The sequence below is a fragment of the Hippocampus bargibanti genome, linkage group LG01, assembly GCF_051943395.1.
Source record: "Hippocampus bargibanti isolate YZ-2025 linkage group LG01, ASM5194339v1, whole genome shotgun sequence".
In the NCBI taxonomy this organism is placed as follows: Eukaryota; Metazoa; Chordata; class Actinopteri; order Syngnathiformes; family Syngnathidae; genus Hippocampus; species Hippocampus bargibanti.
The window spans coordinates 1159552-1178862 of record NC_142734.1 but is presented as its reverse complement, the minus strand read 5'-3'; the positions used below and the strand labels follow the sequence as shown (position 1 = coordinate 1178862).

The 19311-nt window shown below is 42.7% G+C and overlaps 1 protein-coding gene and 10 non-coding genes across 11 annotated transcripts in view; all 11 read right to left on the bottom strand.

The window, feature by feature from the left end:
* raph1b (Ras association (RalGDS/AF-6) and pleckstrin homology domains 1b) overlaps window positions 1-14709 on the bottom strand; it is a 31699-nt gene extending 16990 nt beyond the window's left edge. The window contains exons 1-5 of the mRNA XM_089017392.1: window positions 14458-14709; window positions 5714-5791; window positions 1057-1176; window positions 373-478; window positions 103-282 (exon numbers count right to left, since the gene is read on the bottom strand). Of these exons, the coding sequence (XP_088873518.1) occupies window positions 103-282; window positions 373-478; window positions 1057-1176 (406 nt within the window). The 5' untranslated portion in view covers window positions 5714-5791; window positions 14458-14709. The remainder of the gene's footprint in view (window positions 1-102; window positions 283-372; window positions 479-1056; window positions 1177-5713; window positions 5792-14457) is intronic.
* Window positions 14710-15461: 752 nt separating this feature from the next.
* On the bottom strand, window positions 15462-15534 carry trnat-agu (transfer RNA threonine (anticodon AGU)). Its single transcript has one exon. It is a non-coding gene; the product is annotated as a tRNA-Thr (tRNA).
* A 201-nt stretch (window positions 15535-15735) lies between these two features.
* Window positions 15736-15808, bottom strand: trnat-ugu (transfer RNA threonine (anticodon UGU)). The gene has a single exon. It is a non-coding gene; the product is annotated as a tRNA-Thr (tRNA).
* A 768-nt stretch (window positions 15809-16576) lies between these two features.
* Window positions 16577-16649, bottom strand: trnat-agu (transfer RNA threonine (anticodon AGU)). Its single transcript has one exon. It is a non-coding gene; the product is annotated as a tRNA-Thr (tRNA).
* A 227-nt stretch (window positions 16650-16876) lies between these two features.
* Window positions 16877-16949, bottom strand: trnat-ugu (transfer RNA threonine (anticodon UGU)). The gene has a single exon. It is a non-coding gene; the product is annotated as a tRNA-Thr (tRNA).
* A 208-nt stretch (window positions 16950-17157) lies between these two features.
* Window positions 17158-17230, bottom strand: trnat-agu (transfer RNA threonine (anticodon AGU)). Its single transcript has one exon. It is a non-coding gene; the product is annotated as a tRNA-Thr (tRNA).
* Window positions 17231-17449: 219 nt separating this feature from the next.
* On the bottom strand, window positions 17450-17522 carry trnat-ugu (transfer RNA threonine (anticodon UGU)). Its single transcript has one exon. It is a non-coding gene; the product is annotated as a tRNA-Thr (tRNA).
* Window positions 17523-18141: 619 nt separating this feature from the next.
* Window positions 18142-18214, bottom strand: trnat-agu (transfer RNA threonine (anticodon AGU)). The gene has a single exon. It is a non-coding gene; the product is annotated as a tRNA-Thr (tRNA).
* Window positions 18215-18433: 219 nt separating this feature from the next.
* Window positions 18434-18506, bottom strand: trnat-cgu (transfer RNA threonine (anticodon CGU)). The gene has a single exon. It is a non-coding gene; the product is annotated as a tRNA-Thr (tRNA).
* Window positions 18507-18707: 201 nt separating this feature from the next.
* Window positions 18708-18780, bottom strand: trnat-agu (transfer RNA threonine (anticodon AGU)). Its single transcript has one exon. It is a non-coding gene; the product is annotated as a tRNA-Thr (tRNA).
* A 330-nt stretch (window positions 18781-19110) lies between these two features.
* trnat-ugu (transfer RNA threonine (anticodon UGU)) lies at window positions 19111-19183 on the bottom strand. The gene has a single exon. It is a non-coding gene; the product is annotated as a tRNA-Thr (tRNA).
* Between the last annotated feature and the right edge of the window lie 128 nt (window positions 19184-19311).

Genomic DNA, 19311 nt, shown 5'->3' with positions numbered 1-19311 from the left:
TTGGGATGCACACTTTTCGCCTCTCACACACTCTGTCTGGGAACCAATTAAGTTGGTAAGCCAAGGTATGAGTGTACTTGTCAATGGACGGGCGGGGGTTACCTCCACTGCTTCCCCCTCCACTGGTTCCGGGCTGCTTGGTGCTGGCCCCGCATCCCCCTGCCGTACGCTTGCTCTGGCTCCGATGGTTTGGTTTGGAAACGGTACTCAGTTCTTGCTCAATGGTACACAAGTCAGCCATCAGAGCATCCAAGTCCACGGCGTCGCCCTGGTTCAGCGCCTCTGCGGGAGTTTAGAAGGCATTGAGTGTATTTTTTCCTTTGGGTGGCTGAAGAAAACCGTGTCCACAGGAGACATGGAAGCAAGGCTCACCGTTTATATTGTACATTGAAAAGCGGTAGGAGAAGTTGGCAATGTTTGTCTCTTGCCGGAGAGGAGCCTTCTGCAGCGCCTTCTGGGGCCTGCCGTCATCCATACTCTATGAAGAGAATACAAACAATCAGAATCACATTAGGACTGGTTTCAACTTTGATAGTTCAAAGGCAGAGTGGAGACTGCAAGGTGAAAATATCCCATCAATCAGGCTTCACAAATAACCCGCACAAGCCATCTGTACACTAGCTATCAACCCAGCTAAACAGAACACAATTGATGAGGAACTAGGTAAAATTATGGCAGAGAAAGCACGGCAACTTAACTCGGATATCATCAAGAGGCAACCTGGAAGTTCGTCATCCATTGATGATTTCAAGGCGAGCCACGGATGCTTCGAGAACTTTAAGTGTCGTACAGGGATTCATAGTGTCATTCAGATTTCCCCATTGTGGGACGACTAAAGGTTTTCTGATTCTGATCCATCCAAGGGATCATTCCTCAAATTTTCAGAATCATCTTTATTGACCAAGTATGAAGAACGCACATGGAATTTGTCTCTGTTAGAACACGCTGCACTAGTATTGCCGTCAAAAAGACATAAATATGGAGGACACTAAGAAAGGTTAATCTAACTGTTTTTTATTATTTATTATTATTATTATTATTAATCTGTGTTTTAACCTGTGTGAGCTTGTCCAACTCTCCCAGCCATGCTCCAAACATCTTGTCTAGGTCTTGGTCCTCCTTATCACTGTCCTCTTCGGCGCCATGATCCAATTCCTCATCTGATAGTTGCTCCATCTGTAAGATACAAGTCCAAAAGGGCAGAGTAAAGTTGTTACCGCTACTTGAAAGCACATTCAAATGTGGAAACGTAGCCCAAAACACACACACACACACACACACACACACACACACACACACACACACACACACACACACACACACACACACACACACACACACACACACACACACACACACACACACACACACACACACACTCAACTTTCACGACAATGGCTCTTTGGTAGCTGTTATGTCTTAAAATATAACGTAGCATGCTACCTGCCTTGCTATCTATTAGCTATCTAGCTAGCTAGCTGGATATCTATTACTATCTAGCGAGCTATCTATCGGCTAGCTATTAGCTATCTAGCTGGTTATCTATTCTCTATCTAGCGATTTATCTATTGGCTACCTATTAGCTAGCGAGGTAGCTTTCTATCTATTTGAGTTATTGCGGGTTGAGTGAACGCTGGGGAGTGTGGTTGCCGCTGCTCACCCACAGAAAAAAAATATTCTGTGACTGTAAAGTGACCTTGAGAGTTTTGAAAGGCGCTTCTAAATGAAATGTATTATTATGATTATTATTTCGTTTTTTTTTTTGTTATTTTGACTTCAAGATGGCACCGCAAGAGTGGCTGCCTTTCCAGCAGCTCCTGTATTTATTTTTTCTACTTCTTTCTCTCCTTTCCTCTTCCTTTCATAACTTTGCTGCTGTGAAATGAATCCGAGATGAATAAAGGTACATCCAATCCAATTATTATTATTAATTAATGAGCATGAATGACGCTTGGCTGTAAGTTTGTGTGGGGTAGCATCATTGTTAGCAGTCGCTCATCTACAAACCACAAGAATGACATGACGCCGCATTACCATGGAGACAATACAATGCAAAGCAGTCTGGCACTATGTCGCGGTTGGCCAGGCAGGCAAAGCCAACAACGACCATGTTCTTTAAAAAAAGGAGGTGATGACACAGTGCCCTCTTGTGGACTCAGGGGGAAATAGTGAAACTGCAGCTGCTTGTCATTTCACCCACTCAAATCGAGATAATAATAATAATAATAATAATAATAATAATAATAATAATAATAATAATAATAATAATAATAATAATAATAATACATTTAATTTATAAGCACCTTTCAAAACTCTCAAGGTCACTTTACAGTCACAGGATAAGTTTTTCTGTGGGTGAGCAGTGGCAGCCACACGCGCCAGCGTTCACTCAAACCGGAATAACTCAAATAGATAGAAAGCTAGCTATCTAGCTAGCTAATAGATAGCTAGACCCCACAAATAACCCGCACAGGTCATCTGTACACTTGATGCAAAAAGCTATCAACCCAGCTAAACAGAACACAATTGATGAGGAACTAGATAAAATTATGGCAGAGAAAGCACCTACAAGGGATCTTTCCTCAAGATTGTGAAAGAAGGCTTCGTTCTTCATCAAATGTTTAATGCTGATGAAACCAGCCACTCCATTCCGTCAAGCCATCAACGACCATCATAAAGGTCAATGAAACCACTTTATTATACAGTACAGTTTATTTATTTCATTATCATACCATAGCACGTTTATTATACATAAAATAAGGTATATTTTGTGTAGTTTTAAGGCTTATTTCGTAGAAAATTATGTTTTATGGGGACCTGGGAACGGATTATTCTCATTTTAATGGTTTCTTATGGGAAATAAATTTTTGAGAAACACACTTTTCGCCTTCCAGGTATCACTCTCTTCATTTTTAACAGCTGTGTTGAAGCAGCAATTAGCCTGAAGGTCTTCAAGACACACTATCACACAAACATGCTAATGATTTCTAACTGCAAATAGTTTTAAAAAAAGCTTAAAATAAATACTAACACTGAATAAAAGATAAAAACAGAATACAATTGGCTCTTGTTCGAATGGAATTGTATCCTCAATGGTGGTGTGCTAGTGCAGTTTTAAGTGAATTACCACCTGATCCCGTCCGTGCTTTTAAGATTATGGGGTATGACCCCAAGGGAGGTTCAGGGACGGGTGGAAAGCAGGCATGTGTTCCTCAAGAATCATTTTAAACCAGACAGCTTTGGGGCCTTTTATCCACCGATACCGCAGGGGGTCCTGCTAGCTTGTCTGCGCATTGACCGGTGGTCATCTGTTTCCTGTGACTAAGAGGTCAGAGGTCACAAGTCCCTTCTCTGCTGAAGTCGCCGGTGCGTTGAATGAGCACACTTGACAAAGAGGTGCCGTGCTCCTGAAATCGCTTGAAAGGACAACCGATCCTTCTGGACAAGTTGTGTCCATAATTTGTAAAATCGCTTCAAATGACTTCTACTGAGCGTATTTTAGAAAGATTCCACCGCATATAGCGATATTTTATGTTTTAAGAGTCACGCTGAATATTCAGGAAGTCTTGTTTTCGACTGGATGCCGATTCCTGACGTGACGTCACTGAAGGAACGCCGCTGACCGAGAAAGCGACACACAATGCATTTTGGGTACTTTGTTTGGTCTGAAAACTTTGTGTTGATGGCGAAATTAGAAGAAAAACACGTAAATAACGCGATGGTGAATCGTTGTGTGTTACACCAAGACTACTATTTGATACTAGTTGACACAAATTCCCAGCAGACAAATCAGCCCATTTCCAATGGAGCTTGGGCGCCATCTTGTGTATTTTCTGCGACGCTACATTGGACGGCTGGAATTGATACGGAAGGACTTCTTTCAACGATTGCAAACATTTATGCTTTCATCTTCAGAACTATTTGGATCATATTCATAACTGGGTGAGTAACAAGAAAGCTTCTTCTCCGAATCTGAACTCTCTGAAGCCATTGTTTTGATTCTGGAGCAAGGTAGTGTGTGACTAGTAGTGACATCACGAACAAGGGGGCGGGACTTTCTGAATCTGCCCAGTTTCTAGCTCATTTTGTGGCAGTTTTGGGACACTTTAAGTCATTTTTAATGGAGTTTTGCTTTTGACTAAAAATATCAGCCTGCGCGTTTTGGCTATTTTAGATGCTATAAAACGTTTTTCTGATGTCAGTTAGGAAACAAAAAAATGCTGTCGGTTCTCCTTTAAAATGACACACGTCAAGTGTGACGCACGCCATAAACAGGCAGCGACTACAACAGAAGGGTGCACTCCGATGGTAAATGAGATGGATAACAAGCAAGAATGATGGCTATGTTCAATAAGGGAAGGAGCCGCCTCGGTGGTGAATAGAGTGGAGGGTGCAACGAGGCCAACAGCTTCATTGTCATTCGTCAACATAGAATGAGAAGGTGCACATTAACGGAGTCGTGCAGACTCCGAAAACAAGCGCACCAAAGCGTAACGTGACGCAGTGAATTGCTTGAGATTTCACACCCAATTACGGAGGAGGGGGAACAGAAAGAGGAGGGTTGGTCTGGGGACCAAAAAGGTGGAGACAAGGCCAACAGATGGACAGCAACTGTAAAGGAGAGTAGAAGGAGGAGAAGATTGCTCAGCAGATGCAGTGAACAATAGCTCCCCAATATCAGACAGAGTGAGCAGAACTGTTGTTTCCATGGTGACAGCAATGGCTCTCCGGGCACTAGAAACAGCACCTTGCAAGTTATTGCCGTCCATCACTGCGGCGACGTCACATGATCCATTGCATTGGCCATATGAGCAAAACCAGGGTAATACGGTGTCGTTTTAAAGGACCATCGACACCATTTTTGTGTTTCCTAACTGACATCAGAAAAACGCTTTATAGCATCTAAAATAGCCAAAACACGCAGGCTGATATTTTTAGTCAAATGCAAAATACCAATAAAAATGACTTCAAGTGTCCCAAAACTACTTCAAAATGACCTCAGAAAGTTTCAGTTTCAGAAGGTCCCGCCCCCTTTTGTTGGTGACGTCACGCCAGGACGTCTTGCCTTGCTCCAGAATCAAAACAATGGCTTCAGATCAGGATAAGATGCTTTCTTGTTTCTCTTCCAGTTATGAATTTGATTCAAATAGTTCTGAAGAGGAAAGCATACATGTTTGCAATTGATTAAAGAAGTCCTAATGTATCAATTTGAGCCGTCTGGACTCCAATGTAGGACCCGGAGAATGCACAAGATGGCGCCCAACCTCCGTTGAAAATGGGCTGATTTGTCTGCTGGGAATTTGTGTCAACTAGTATCAAATAGTAGTCTTGCTGCAACACACGACGATTCACCATCGCGTTATTTATGTGTTTTCCTTCTAATTTCGCCATCAACACAGTGTTTTCAGACGAAAAAAAGTACCCAAAATGCATTGTGTGTCGCTTTCTCGGTCAGGGGCGTTCCCTCCGTGACGTCACTTAGGGCATCGTCATCACTCGAAAACAAGACTTCCTGAATATTCAGCGCCAGTCTTAAAAGGTAAAATATAGCTATATGTGGTAGAATCTTTGTAAAATACGCTCAGTAGAAGTCATTTGAAGTGATTTTACAAATTATGGACGCAACTTGTCCGGAGGTGTCGGTTGTCCTTTGAATGAATTTAGTGCAAGGAGCAAGTCGCCATCAGTCACGCCAGTGTACAGCAACTCTTACCTCTCAAATGGCTCGTCCCTCTCTGAGGTTAAAGGTCAGTCAAAAATATCCCTCCACTCTGACGGGGCCTTTAGATTGCTGAAAAAGAGCCAAATGGACAAGCAAAGGCATCAGCGGAGGGGAAAATTCCTAAAGGTATGGATCGACTGTTGCATCAGAGGAACGGCATAAACTGGCAGCTAGAGGAGAGCAGACTGATCATTCCGTTACGAGAATGCAGCGGATTAACCGCAGAAAGGAAGTGACACGCAGGCTGAGCGAAGCAGGAATTGTTCGACGTTACACTTGAGCATGGAAAGGCCTTCAGTTCACTGCAGTGCCTTTTCATAGGCAACAATATCACCAGCTGGCATTTTGTTCCGCCACAAACACAATTTTCGTTGATCAATGACATTTTAGGTGATCAGTCATCATCTGTACTTCTTTGAAGGTGTCGGATGTTTCGCTTCTCATCCGAAAAGCTTCGTCAGCGAGCTAAAGTGGTGCTGGTAACCCCGGCCCGATATCCCAAATGGACAGAGGTGGCCGTGATCTCCGCTCTGATAGGTCCCCGTGCTGTCTGACTGTCTGTTACAACAGGCCGATACCACGTCGTCTTGGACATGTTCATGAGCTGAAACCAGAGCCAGGGATAGAACAATAGAGGTGATTATATTGGTTTCGGGGAGTGAACCACTGCTCCCCCAACTTTAGAGGGCTGATAGAGAATAAGAAGTTATCATATTCAAAGGTTTCATGCTGTTATATGCTTAGTCAACATGTGTTACTCAAATACACAATTGAAGCAAAGACAACCTGGGGTCAATCTGAGGTCAACATATACAGCAAGTTAAGGTGTCATCTTCATCTAGGAGATCAGAATTTAGGACTTGGGAAACTCCTTTATCACCGAAGCAATTTACAACTTGAAACTCCTTCACAGGAAGAGCTCATTAGGCAGGTTCCAAATTTCAGTTCATGGAAGAGACAATGTTTTATTACTCACAGCTATTCGTGCTTAGAACTCAAGAGGTGTAGTATTCTAATCAGGAAAACTATGTTTTACTAATGTATCACTTTAATTTGCATATACTCTCAATAAATAGCAAGGCAGAGGGCTGCAGAATTCAGGCGTCTGTCATGAATGGCTGCGTCTCCTACCGGCAGTAAAAAGACTTTCTGGTTTCAAGTCTTTGTCCAGTGTCCAATCAAACATCTCTGACAAGGGCTCAGGGACCTATCAGAGCAGAGGTCTGGCACAGCCAACTCAGTCCATTAGGGATATAAGGCCAGAGCTACCAGCATAACTTTAGTTCGCTGACGAAGCTTTCCGGATGAGGAGCGAAACGTCCGACACCTACAAACAAGTACAGATGAAGGCTGAAGAAACCTTTTCATCGATGGACCACTCCCGTACGACTGAGAGCTTCACGTATACAATTTGAGGTGATTATAAACGCGAAGGGGGTAAAAGCAGTTGCTCAGAAGTATCAGGAAGCAGTTACGAGTGGGCTCAGCTGTTCCCTTGTTTTTTTTTTCTGCGCAACAACTGTTGACATATTTCCAAGGCAAACACACACCAGGCGCGGAATATTTAACTGCCTGTTTGTTAGCAGACACATCAGCAATACTGTGGCTAACGACCCCACCCCCGCTTCCAGCTGCCCGGCGCAAACTGTGCCCAGTCAATGTGAAATAACACTCCATGAGCAGCGGGGGCAGCAAGCAGGTGTGCCACATGAATGACACACGGACCAGTGCAGCTGCAGGGAAACGCAATTTGCCGAAGACGCAACAGCGTCAGAGTCGAGAGCAGCTGCTCAAAGGCGCAAGACAAAGAGACCATGTTAGGAAAAGAAGGCAAGAAGAAAAAAAGGAAGATACTTAAAGGACAACCGACGCCTCTGCCTACTGCAAAGAGCCACACACCTCACCCCACCATGGCGATTTACTGAGGGGTTTTGCTGTTTTATGAAAATAGCTTCTTTTACTCCCCTTTCAAACCATCTATTTTCTTTCGTTAAGATTTTAACCTCATTGTCGTCCAATGAGGTGTTACTAGCTTTTAGGTGCATATGTACTGCAGATTCATTCAGACATAATAATAATTATAATATAATAATAATAATAATAATAATAATAATAATAATAATAATAATAATAATAATAATAATAATGAAGAAGAAGAAGAAGACATTTCATTTATAAGCGCCTTTCAAAAGTCTCAAGGTCACTTTACAGTCACAGGATATGTTTTTTTTTTGACATAGCACTTGTCCTCACTTGGATAAGAAGCGAAATGTCCGACACCTTCAAAGAAGTACAGATGACGGCTGAAGAAACCTTTTCATCGATGGACCACTCCTGTACGACTGAGAGCTTACACAGACGTATAGCTGGGAGAGGTTCTAGAGGTTCCTTGTGAGGATAAAGCAGTCCGGAAAATAAATGAATGAATATTCTTTGCACTAAAAAAACATTCAGTGAGAGAGCCAAGGACTAAAACATCGTACGATTTCAGCCAGAAGCAACAGAAAATGCACAGGAGAGCCTTTTCAGAGTTAGAGGACCCCTTGTCCGAGAAGGGTGGGGAGGGTTAAAATAAAAACAACAGCACGCGGCCACCCTGAAAACGCTCCTGCATACATTCGTCGGGGTTTCACTTCAACGAGAAAACAAACAACTACTGTAGTGGTGATATCGAGTACAGGTGTGTCCTTGTTCGCCCACGCATAGCAACCGTTTGGGCCCGCTCCGTCAGAGGTAAGCTCATTTCCTGTTAGGCCAGGAAGTGGAAAACAGTGAAGGACGGCGGCCTAGCAAAGGTTATGATGATGTCATAGGAAAAGAGAAAAATCGGGACTGTTGTCGGAAAGCATAGAAAATGGCCGCAATGCACTGAGATGACTTCCTCTGCGGAGAAATGAGCATTGGTATCGACCGCGACTGCGGTTTACCAGATCACGACCATTTTCTAGTCGCATGACGGATGGGTCAGAAATGGGTTGGGAAGGCCAATTAGTAGTGGCTATTTAAAGGCTATCTAATAGCTATCTAATACAATAACTCAAAGTAACAAAAAAAAAACACAAACAGAATAACACTTAGCTATCTATTAGCTGTCTATTAGCTAGCTCGCTTTCTATCTGAGTTACTTCACTGTTTTCTCTCAATTTTATCACTCTCTCTCTGTTTGTCTGCCTGTCTCTTTAATGTTTTAAACCACCTCCCCTCACTGCTGTGTTCTTGACCAATCACGTGGCTTTAACCGAAGACTGGGGGCGGGGAATAGAGGACAAAAATGAGTCGGATGCCATTTTCTTGTTAGGAGAACGGGCTCATTCGCCAACTACACATCACTCATTGTGGCAGCTCCGTGTGTATCCTGAAAAATAGTTCGTATGCCAAGGTAAAATTTTCATAAATTTAACGTTCGTGAACCAAAACGTTTGTAAGCCAAGGGGTTCGTAAACCGAGGTATCACTGTACGATCATATTACACCCGGTCGAAGGCACAGTTGTATTTCAAGGCCAATTCTTAAGACAAACAACAAAACAGACACGTCGCCTTGAGTGCAAATCACGAGGCCAACTTGAATCGTAAAGGAGGCCACGTCTGGTTGCCATTACAAATGGGGGCTGATCTCCATTCCTCGGCGAGGTTCTCCATGCTTCGTGCAGAGAGAGTACTCCGTGGGGACGAGAACACACATGGTGAGAATTATGGAATAATGCTTGATCAGGAATGTTCCCACGGTGGCCCGTGGGGTCTGACGAGGCTTCCCATTGGCTGGCAACGTGCCAGTGGGGTTTATGAATAAAATAACACGCACGCATAAAGTTAAAGGACAACCGACACCATTTTTGTTTCCTAAATGACATTAGAAAAACGTTTTATAGCATCTAAAATACCCAAAACACGCAGGCTCAGATTTTTACTCAAATGCAAAACACCAATAAAAATGAGTTAAAGTGTCCCAAAACTATTTCAAAATGACCTCGCAGATGTCGAGTTTCAGAAGGCCCCGCCCCTTTGTTCGTGACGTCAGGCCAGGACGTAGAATCAAAACAATGGCTTCAGATTGGGAGAAGATGCTTTGTTGTGACTCATCCAGTTATGAATAAGATTCAAATAGTTCTGAAGAGGAAAGCATAAATATTTGCAATCGATGAAAGAAGTCATCCCGAATCAATTCGAGCCGTCAGGACTCCAATGTAGCCTCCCAGAAAATGCACAAGATGGCTAAAATTCCCATCAATCAGGCTCCACAAATGACCCACACAAGTCATCTGTAAACATGATGCAAAAAGCTATCAACCCAGCTAAACAGAACGCAATTGATGAGGAACTAGGTAAAATTATGGCAGAGAAAGCACCTACAAGGGATCATTCCTCAAGATGGTGAAAGAAGAAGACTATGTTCCTCATCAAGTGTTTAATGCTGATGAAAGCAGCCACTCCATTGCATCAAGCCATCAACGACCATCACAAAGGTAAATAAAATGACTGAATAAAATGACTGAATAAATAAAATGAATGAATGATAAATAAAGTAGAAAATTAAGTTTTATGAGGACCTGGGAATGGATTATTCTCATTTTATATGGCTTCCTATGGGAAATTAATTTTTGGGATAGACATTTTTTACCTTACTATCTGGGAACCAATTAAGTTCGTAAGCCAAGGTATCACTGTACTGTACTTTCGTCATCCACGAGGGAAAGTCACCAAGCAAACACTGCTCAACTCTGGTCACAGTGCCAATGTTTATTCTTCTGGTTCAACGAACTGCAGAGCAACGCAGGCCATTTCATGAAAGCAATCGGATGAAGTAGAAATAAATCTTCCCCTTCATGTCTTCTGATGTGATCTATCAAGCGCTATCTCCTTGCACCATGGCTTTCTCCTCTCCTCTCAAGCAGCCCAATAAACCTGTGCTACTCCATACGCTTTCCACATCACAGAGTCATACGCACAAACCCGATGTGTGTTTGGTGTGAGCGCTACAGCACGACTTTGTGAGTATGATTTAGAAATGACCTCAATGTATCACTTTCACCAAGTCATCGTTGAAATCTGACGTGGCTGATGAAATATTCTCAATAGTCCAGCCCCTAGTTCCCCTCCTTAAAGGACAACCGCTGCCTATGGACAAGTTGTGTACATCATTTGTAAAATGGCTTCAAATGACTTTGACTGAGCGTATTTTACAAAGATTCCACCGCATATAGCTATATTTGACCTTTTAAGACTCGCGCTGAATATTCCGGAAGTCTTGTTTTTGAGTTGATGACGGAAGGAACGCCCCTGACATTTGTTGAATGTTACAATTGGGGTTCACATGTACTAATTTGGAACACTGCAACTGAAGCAAGATGTAGCAACTGTGTGCAACTGAAGCAAGAAGACGACTTTAATATACAGTACAATTTATTTCCTTAATTATAATACCATAGCACATTTATTATACATAAAATAAGGTATATTTTGTGTAGTTTTAAGGTTTAGAAAATTAGAAAATTGTGTTTTATGGGGACCTGGGAACGGATTATTCTCATTTTAATGGTTTCTTATGGGAAATTTTTTTTGGGATACACACTTTTCACACTGTCTGGGAACCGATTAAATTCGTAAACCAAGGTATCACTGTAAATCCAATCCAATCCCAAATTTCTTTCTCCATGTGAGGCTGGATTAGGTTACACTTGAGCCTCTGACGCGCCATCAGAGTGCGCTGAAATTGACGTTTGAAGCCGCGTTCTCTCTCCAGTTGTAACACAACCTGAGGAAATGTACACTGCTGCTACCAGCTGCCTGTCTTTTGTGTGGGGGATTTTTTTGCCTGGAGGATACGAGAGGGATGCTGTTTGCTTGGATGGGAAGGAGGAAGTCACGCACAGACAACAGTCCTCACGCGACAGTGCTCAAGCGCTAACCGACAAGGACGCGAGAGACCCCAGCAACAGCGCTCAAAATGTTCTGTCGTTTTACAGCGTTGTCGCTCAAGCCTAAAATGAATTTGACTGATTCGTCCGTGTAAGCGATCAGTCGTACAGGAGTGGTCCATCGATGAAAATGTTTCTTCAGCCGTCATCAGTACAGTGATACCTTGGCTTACGAACTTAATTGGTTCCCAGACAGTGTGTAAGGCGAAGTGTGTATCCCAAAAAAATATTTCCCATAGGAAACAATTAAAATGAGAATAATCCGATCCTCGGTCCGCATAAAACATCATTTTCTACTTTCTAATTTTCTAAGCCTTAAAACTACACACAATACATATTTTATGTATAATAAATGCGCTATTGTATTATAATTAAACTCTGCCTTTGAACTATCAAAGTTGAAACGAGTATCACATACTGTATCACGCAAATGTATAGCTAGTATTTAGCTTACCTGTATGCGTCGTGCTTATTATCATAAGCTAACAAAACACATTTGGCAATGCTATCAAGCTGCACAAATACATTTCAGCACAAAATGCAAAGCCACATGCACAAAGAAGCACAACAGCAATTATTTTTCCAGATGTATTTTCAGGGTCTTCCATGGAAAGCAAAATCTGAATCCTGCCACAGATTACGCAGATACAAGCCAAAAAAGCATCTCGCAACAGGGACGCAAGCAGAACATGAACAATCCATTAACTGCAGTGTAAGCCAATGGGGCACATTGTTGCCAATAGACTCTGAAGAATGTGAATCATGAATGCTTTAGGGCACAAACGTCCATGTCTGGGAATAAAAGTCGGGTGTATTGTTTCGCTAAAACTCCCCATGCATCACATGGTCTTTATCAAGAGATTGGTGCTCAGAACTTGGATGTTTGTTGTAATAAAAATGACTAGTTTGGAATCTTAGGATATGGTCAGACGCTGGTACGACGTTCTGCTCCCTGTGAATAACTTTTCAACCGCACATGGTGCGTGCCTGCATGTGTTTGTTTGTTTGGTAATACAGTGATACCTTGGTTTACGAACCCCTCGGTTTACGAACGTTAAATTTATGAACATTTTACCTTGGCATACGAACATTTTTTAGGATACACACGGAGCTGCCTCAATGAGTGATGTGTCATTCGCGAACGAGCCCATTCGTCTCACAACAAAATGGCTGCCGCCTTTTTTTGGTCCTGTATTCCCCCGCTCCCAGCCACGTGATTGGTCAAGAACGTAGCAGTGAGGGGGTGTGGGGTTAACAGATAGAGAGAGTGAAGCCGTTCTCCAAAAAGAAAATGGCTGCCGACTTTTTTTGTCCTCCATTCCCCGCCACCAGTCTTCAGTTAAAGCCACGTGATTGGTCAAGAACGCAACAGCGAGGCGAAGTGGTTTAAACATTAAAGAGAGAGGCAGATGACAGTGAGAGTTTCAACTTTGATAGTTCAAAGGCAGAGTGTAGACTGCAAGGTTAAAATATCCCATCAATCAGCAAACAAACGACCCGCACAAGCCCTCTGTACACTTGATGCAAAAAGCTATCAACCCAGCTAAACAGAACACAATTGATGAGGAACTATGTGAAATTATCACAGAGAAAGCACCTACAAGGGATCATTCCTCAAGATGGTGAAAGAAGAAGGCGACGTTCCTCATCAAGTGTTTAATGCTGAGTAAACCGGCCGCTCCATTCCATCAAGCCATCAACGGCCATCAAATAAAGTCGTTTTATTTACCAAAGGTAAATAAAACGACTTTATTATACAGTACCGTTTATTTCTTTAATTATAATACCATAGCACATTTATTATACATAAAATAAGGTATATTTTGTGTAGTTTTAAGGCTTAGAAAATTAGAAAGTACAAAATTATGTTTTATGGGGACATGGAAACGGATTATTCTCATTTTAATGGTTTCCTATGGGAAATTAATTTTTGGGATACACACTTTTCTCCTTACACACACTGTCTGGGAAGCAATTAAGTTCGTAAGCCAAGGCATGTCATCCCGGCCAGTCAAATCACATCGGTGTCACCATTTTGGCCAGGACTTGGCACTTTTAAACAACAGTTTGTAGGCTCGTTAGCTTTAAGTGGCTGCTAACTAATGTGAACATAGCCACCAGTCAAGATACCCAACCCCAGGCGGTGACGTCACTAAACAAAGGGTATTAAACGCCACAACGTGTTTTATAGTGATACTATATGACAAAAAAAGATGTCTCCGTGCGTTTCAATTCACGCGTTAAAGTGATAAAATTGGCATTTCAACGAAGGCCAACGCGTGACAATACCATCGGCCACGAGCAGAAGCTTGCTCACAAGTCAGGGTGGAGACTGCTATGCTTGCCGAGCTCAGCGACAACTGGCCAAATAAAAAACTGTACCCCTTTTTCAATAGTCAGATGTCAATTAAACGCACGAATAAAGACCACATAAAATCGCTACCTTATCCATTTATAACCCGGCTTCCAAAATACTAGAAGTGCCTTTTCTCCAGCTGGTCCAAACACAACACACACCCCTTCTCCCCAAGAAAGGAGTCATTCAATGGCCGCTTTGGGGTGTGGGGAGCTCCCACGGCTCGTCCACACGTCCCGTCCTTACGGCAAGACGATTGACGTATGCTCCTTTTTGGGATCACAATAACGTTTGAGGAAATGCAAGCAGGATGCTCCTTCTCTTTACATTGGCATCACGATAAATTCACGAAGGAGTTAAAGAAATGATAGGACAAATGAAGGGAGTTCCTGAACGCCACAGCGAAAGTTGGGAAATGATCTGACAACATACTCGTCGGGGCGGTGAATTAAAAACTACTTACAGTTGAGATGGGAGTCCAAAACGGGGTCCTCTGCTTGTCTTCTTCCCAGAGGGGGGGGGGGGGGTAAAACAGTCGTGTGGGAAATGATGCGTCACCCTTCTCAGGTGGTGAGCCAGCCGCGTTGAAAATGGATGAAAACTACGTCAAAGTACCCTTTTCCTTCATGTTTTCACGATGAATCCAGTCGACATGTATTGCGGACCGCTATCCATTCTTCTCCCCGACCGCATAAGAGACACGCGCGTGCGTCGCGTCTCTGCCCTTTCCTGTCCAACCCAGAACCCACGTTGCCTTCACGACCTACGCATAATCGGACATTAAAGTTTTCTATCCAATGGTCGCGTCCGCTTCTGTGGATATGAATGCTCGTTTCGCTGTTTGCCTCTTGCGAAAATGGAAGAAAATATCATCATAACTATAACTAAACTATAACATACTATTCGATTGATGTGTGATTGGAGTAATAATAATAATAATAATAATAATAATAATAATAATAATAATAATAATAATAATAATAATAATAATAATAATAATAATAATAATAGCAACAAGAATAAGAATGGGAATAAGAATACATTTCATTTTAAGCGCCTTTCAAAGCTCTCAAGGACACTTTACAGTCACAGACAAGCATAGGTACTATAATAAAAACTTCAATCACAAATAGAATACAATAAATAAAAGAGTTATAAATAGAAACAAGAGAAAGGGCTACACAGAAAATGCGCTTCTAAAAAGGTGGCTTTTGAGATGGGATTTGAAGGTAGGAAGAGAATCTTTGAGTAAAATTGGTCCATTTGCGCGGCAGCAATCATGAACGTCAACAGGTTTATCTAAACACAATGCTGTGTTGCCATCTAGTGGCCTAACCAAGTACAACCAGCGATCATGACAACATGAATATTACGATGTACATTCAAAATGCTACAAATTAAAATAAACAAATAACACACAAAATGACTTGATGCAAATACAACACAGTAACTCGGGGAGAGACCACAAGGCCTCAGTGAGAATTGAACTCACGACCCCTGGTTTACTAGACCAGAGCTCTAACCACTGAGCTATGAGGCCCGGTATGCTGGCTTCAAATTAGCATTTTCCTTAACATGCTACCAAATGTAAAGCCTCAATAACAGTCTGATCGTCAGTGGTCTTCATCCGAAAATCCAAGTCAATTGTTTTCCTTGAAGTAAAAAAAAGGATGGTGTTCAGAGCTGAAAAACAACATGAATTACGCAGACTTGCTGACAGCTAATTCATGTCTACACAATGAGGCCCCAGTGAGAATTGAACTCACGACCCCTGGTTTACAAGACCAGTGCTCTAACCACTGAGCTATGAGGCCCTGCGTACCATCTGGGATTTAGCATTTTTGTTAATAAGCTCTCTAAAGCACAGACTCAAAACATTGCTTGACTGGAAATTGTTGATTGTACTCAAAACCCCTGTTTTACAAAAGCAATGGTCTAGCCATGGAGCTATAAGGTCCTGCATGCCATTTGGAAGTTAGCATTTTCCTGAACGTGCTACCAAAAATAAAGCCTCAAAAAAGCCACTTCCACAACGTTAGTAGACATTGCTGAAAGCAATTAACTTCTACGAAACGAAGCCTCAGTGACAATCAGACTCACGAGCCTTGGTTTACAAGACCAGTGCTCCAACCACTGAGCTATGAGGCCCTGTGTAGCATGTGGGATTTAGCATTTTTGTTAAGATATGACCAAAAGCACAGACTTACACAGTGTGGTCAGCAGCAGTCTTGACGAGTAGAAGTTGACCAATAATCAGGAAGGATCTACACCAGGGGTGGCTACTCCGAGTCCTGGAGGGCCACCCTCCTGCATGTTTTCCAAGTCTCCCTGTTACAATACACCTGATTCAAATGATCAGATAATCACCAAGCTCTGCTGAAGCCTTACATTGAACTTGCTCATTTGAATCAGGTGTGTTGCAACAAGGAGACTTGGAAAACATGCAGGAGTGCTGCCAGCCAGGACGAGGAGTGCCCACCCCTGATCTACACCATTGAACAAAACTGACACACAGCTGAAAAGTAAGGAGAATAATGCTTACTTGCTAGACAATACTGACAGCATTTCACTTCTATGGGAAAAGGCCGCAGTGAGAATTGAACTCACGACCCCTGGTTTACTAAACCAGTGCTTTAACCACTGAGCTACGAGGCCCTGCGTCTTATGTACTATTTTGCGTCTTTGTTAAGGTACTACCAAAAGCATAGATTTAAAACAGTGTGGTCCTCAGCAGTCTTGACCAGGAAAAGCCATTTTTCAAGTTTCATTCATCAAGTCCATTGCATGAATGGAAGTTGGGCAACAATGAGGAAGTGACGACACCATTGAACACTGACAAATAAACAGGCGAGATGCAGATTACACTAGCAGCTTTGGCGACGAGGCCTCAGTGAGGGTTGAACTCACGACCGCAGGTTTACAAAACCAGTGCTCTAACCACTGAGCTATGAGGCCCTATGTCCCATTTGGCATTTAGCATTTCGTTAAGATGCTACCTAAAGCACAGACTCAAAACAGTTCTGTTCTGAGCAGTCTTGACCAGGAAAATCTAAGTCCATTGCTTTCCTTGCAATTAAAAAAGGTTGGAGTTCAGAGCTGAAAAGCTAGGAGAATAATGCTCACTTGCTTGACAACACCAACAGCATGTAATTGCTACGGAATAAGGCCTCAGTGAGAATTGAACTCACGACCCCTGGTTTACTAGACCAGTGCTCTAGCCGCTGAGCTATGAGGCCCGGTGTACTGTGTGGGATTTTGTATTTTTGTCAGGATACGACCAAAAGCACAGACTTAGACGAATGGATTCGTCAGCAGTGTTGACCAAGAAAAGCTAAGTCCATTGCTTGACTGGAAGTTGGACAACAATCAGGAAGGGTCAACACCATTGAACAACACTGACAAACAAACAGAGTACATACACAACACAAGACAACAGCAAATCAGTTTTGGCAATGAGGCCTCAGCGAGAATTGAACTCACAACCCCTGGTTTACAAGACCAGTGCTCTAACCACTGAGCTATGAGGCCCTGTATTCGATCTAGATTTGGTGTTTTTGTTAAGATGCTACCTGAAGCACAAACTCAAAAGAGTCTGGTCCGCAGCAGTCTTGACTAGGAAAGGCCAAGTCCATTGCTTGACTGGAAGTTGGACAACAATCAGGAGGGGTCGACACCATTGAATAAACATGTTCGATACACATCACGATAGCAAATGCGTCTCGGCGTGCAATTCAGTTCTATTCAGGCCTCAGTGAGAATTGAAATCACTACTCCTGATTTACTAAACCAGTGCTCTATCCACTGAGCTATGCGACCATGCATCCCATATGGGAATTAGCACTTTCCTTAACGTGCTACCAAAAATAAAGCCTCAAAATTGCCACTAATGCACACTTAGTAGATATTGCAGGCAGCAATTCACGTCAACGCAATGAGGCCTCAGTGAGACTCCAACTGAGGACCCTTGGTTCACAAGACCAGTGCTCTAACCACGGAGCTACGAGACTCAAAGTAGTTTGGTCGTGAGCAGTCTTGAAGCAGGAAAAGCCGTCCATTGCTGTGCTTGCAATCAAAAAAGTTCAAGTTCTCAGCAAGGAGAATAATGCTCCCTTGCTAGACAACGACAGCATTTCAATTACATGGAATAAGGCCTCAGTGAGAATTGAACTCACGACCCCTGGTTTACTAGACCAGTGCTCTAACCACTGAGCTATGAGGCCCGTTGTACTGGCAGGGATTTGTACTTTTGTCAGGATACCACCAAAAGCACAGATTTAAAACAGGGTTGCCCTCAGCAGTGTTTACCAGGAAAAGCCAAGTCTATTGCAAGACTAGAAATTGAACAATAATCAGGAAGGATCAACATCCACACCATTGAACAACGCTGACAAATAAACAGGCTCTATACACATTACAATAGAAAATGAGTTTTTGCAACGAGGCCTCAGTGAGGTTTGAACTCACGACCCCTGGTTTACGAAACCAGTGCTCTAACCACTGAGCTATGAGGCCTTGTACGCAAAGTCAGAGTCAGCATCTTGGTAAGATTCCTAAAGCACAGACTCAAAGTAATTGGGCCCTCACAGCAGTCTTGACCAGGAAAAGCCGAGTACATCGCTTGACTTGCAGGCGACTGAAGGTATACAGATGAGAAGAACACTATCAAGTACACTTGATAGACATTAAGACATCAAATCTGGAGTTTCCGCAATGAGGCCTCAGTGAGGGTTGAACTCACGACCCCTGGTTTACTAGACCAGTGCTCTAACCACTGAGCTACGAGGCCCCATTAGGGAGCTATCATTCTCTTCTCTTACTACTACAATTAAAGGCTCAAACTAGTTTGGTTTGTTAAGATTCTACATAAAGCACAGACTCCAAAAAAGTTTGGTCCTCAGCAGTCTTGACCAGGAAAAGCCAAGTCCATTGCTTGACTGGAAGTTGATGGTTGTACCTGGTTTACAAAAGCAATGGTCTAGCCACGGAGCTATGAGGCACTGCATGCTCTCTGGGAGTTAGCATTTTCCTTAACGTGCTATCAAAAAATAAAGGCTCAAAAAAGTCACTTATGCAAACATAGTAGAGATTGCTGACAGCAATTAATTTCTATGAAATGAGGCCTCAGTGAGAATCGGACTCACGACCCCTGGTTTACAAGACCAGTGCTCTAACCACTGAGCTATGAGGCCATGTGCAGCAACTGGGATTTAGCATTTTTGTTAAGATATTACCAAAAGTACAGCCTCAAACAATGTGGTCGTCAGCAATCTTGACAAGTAACAGTCAAGTCCATTGCTTGACTGGAAGTTGAACAAGA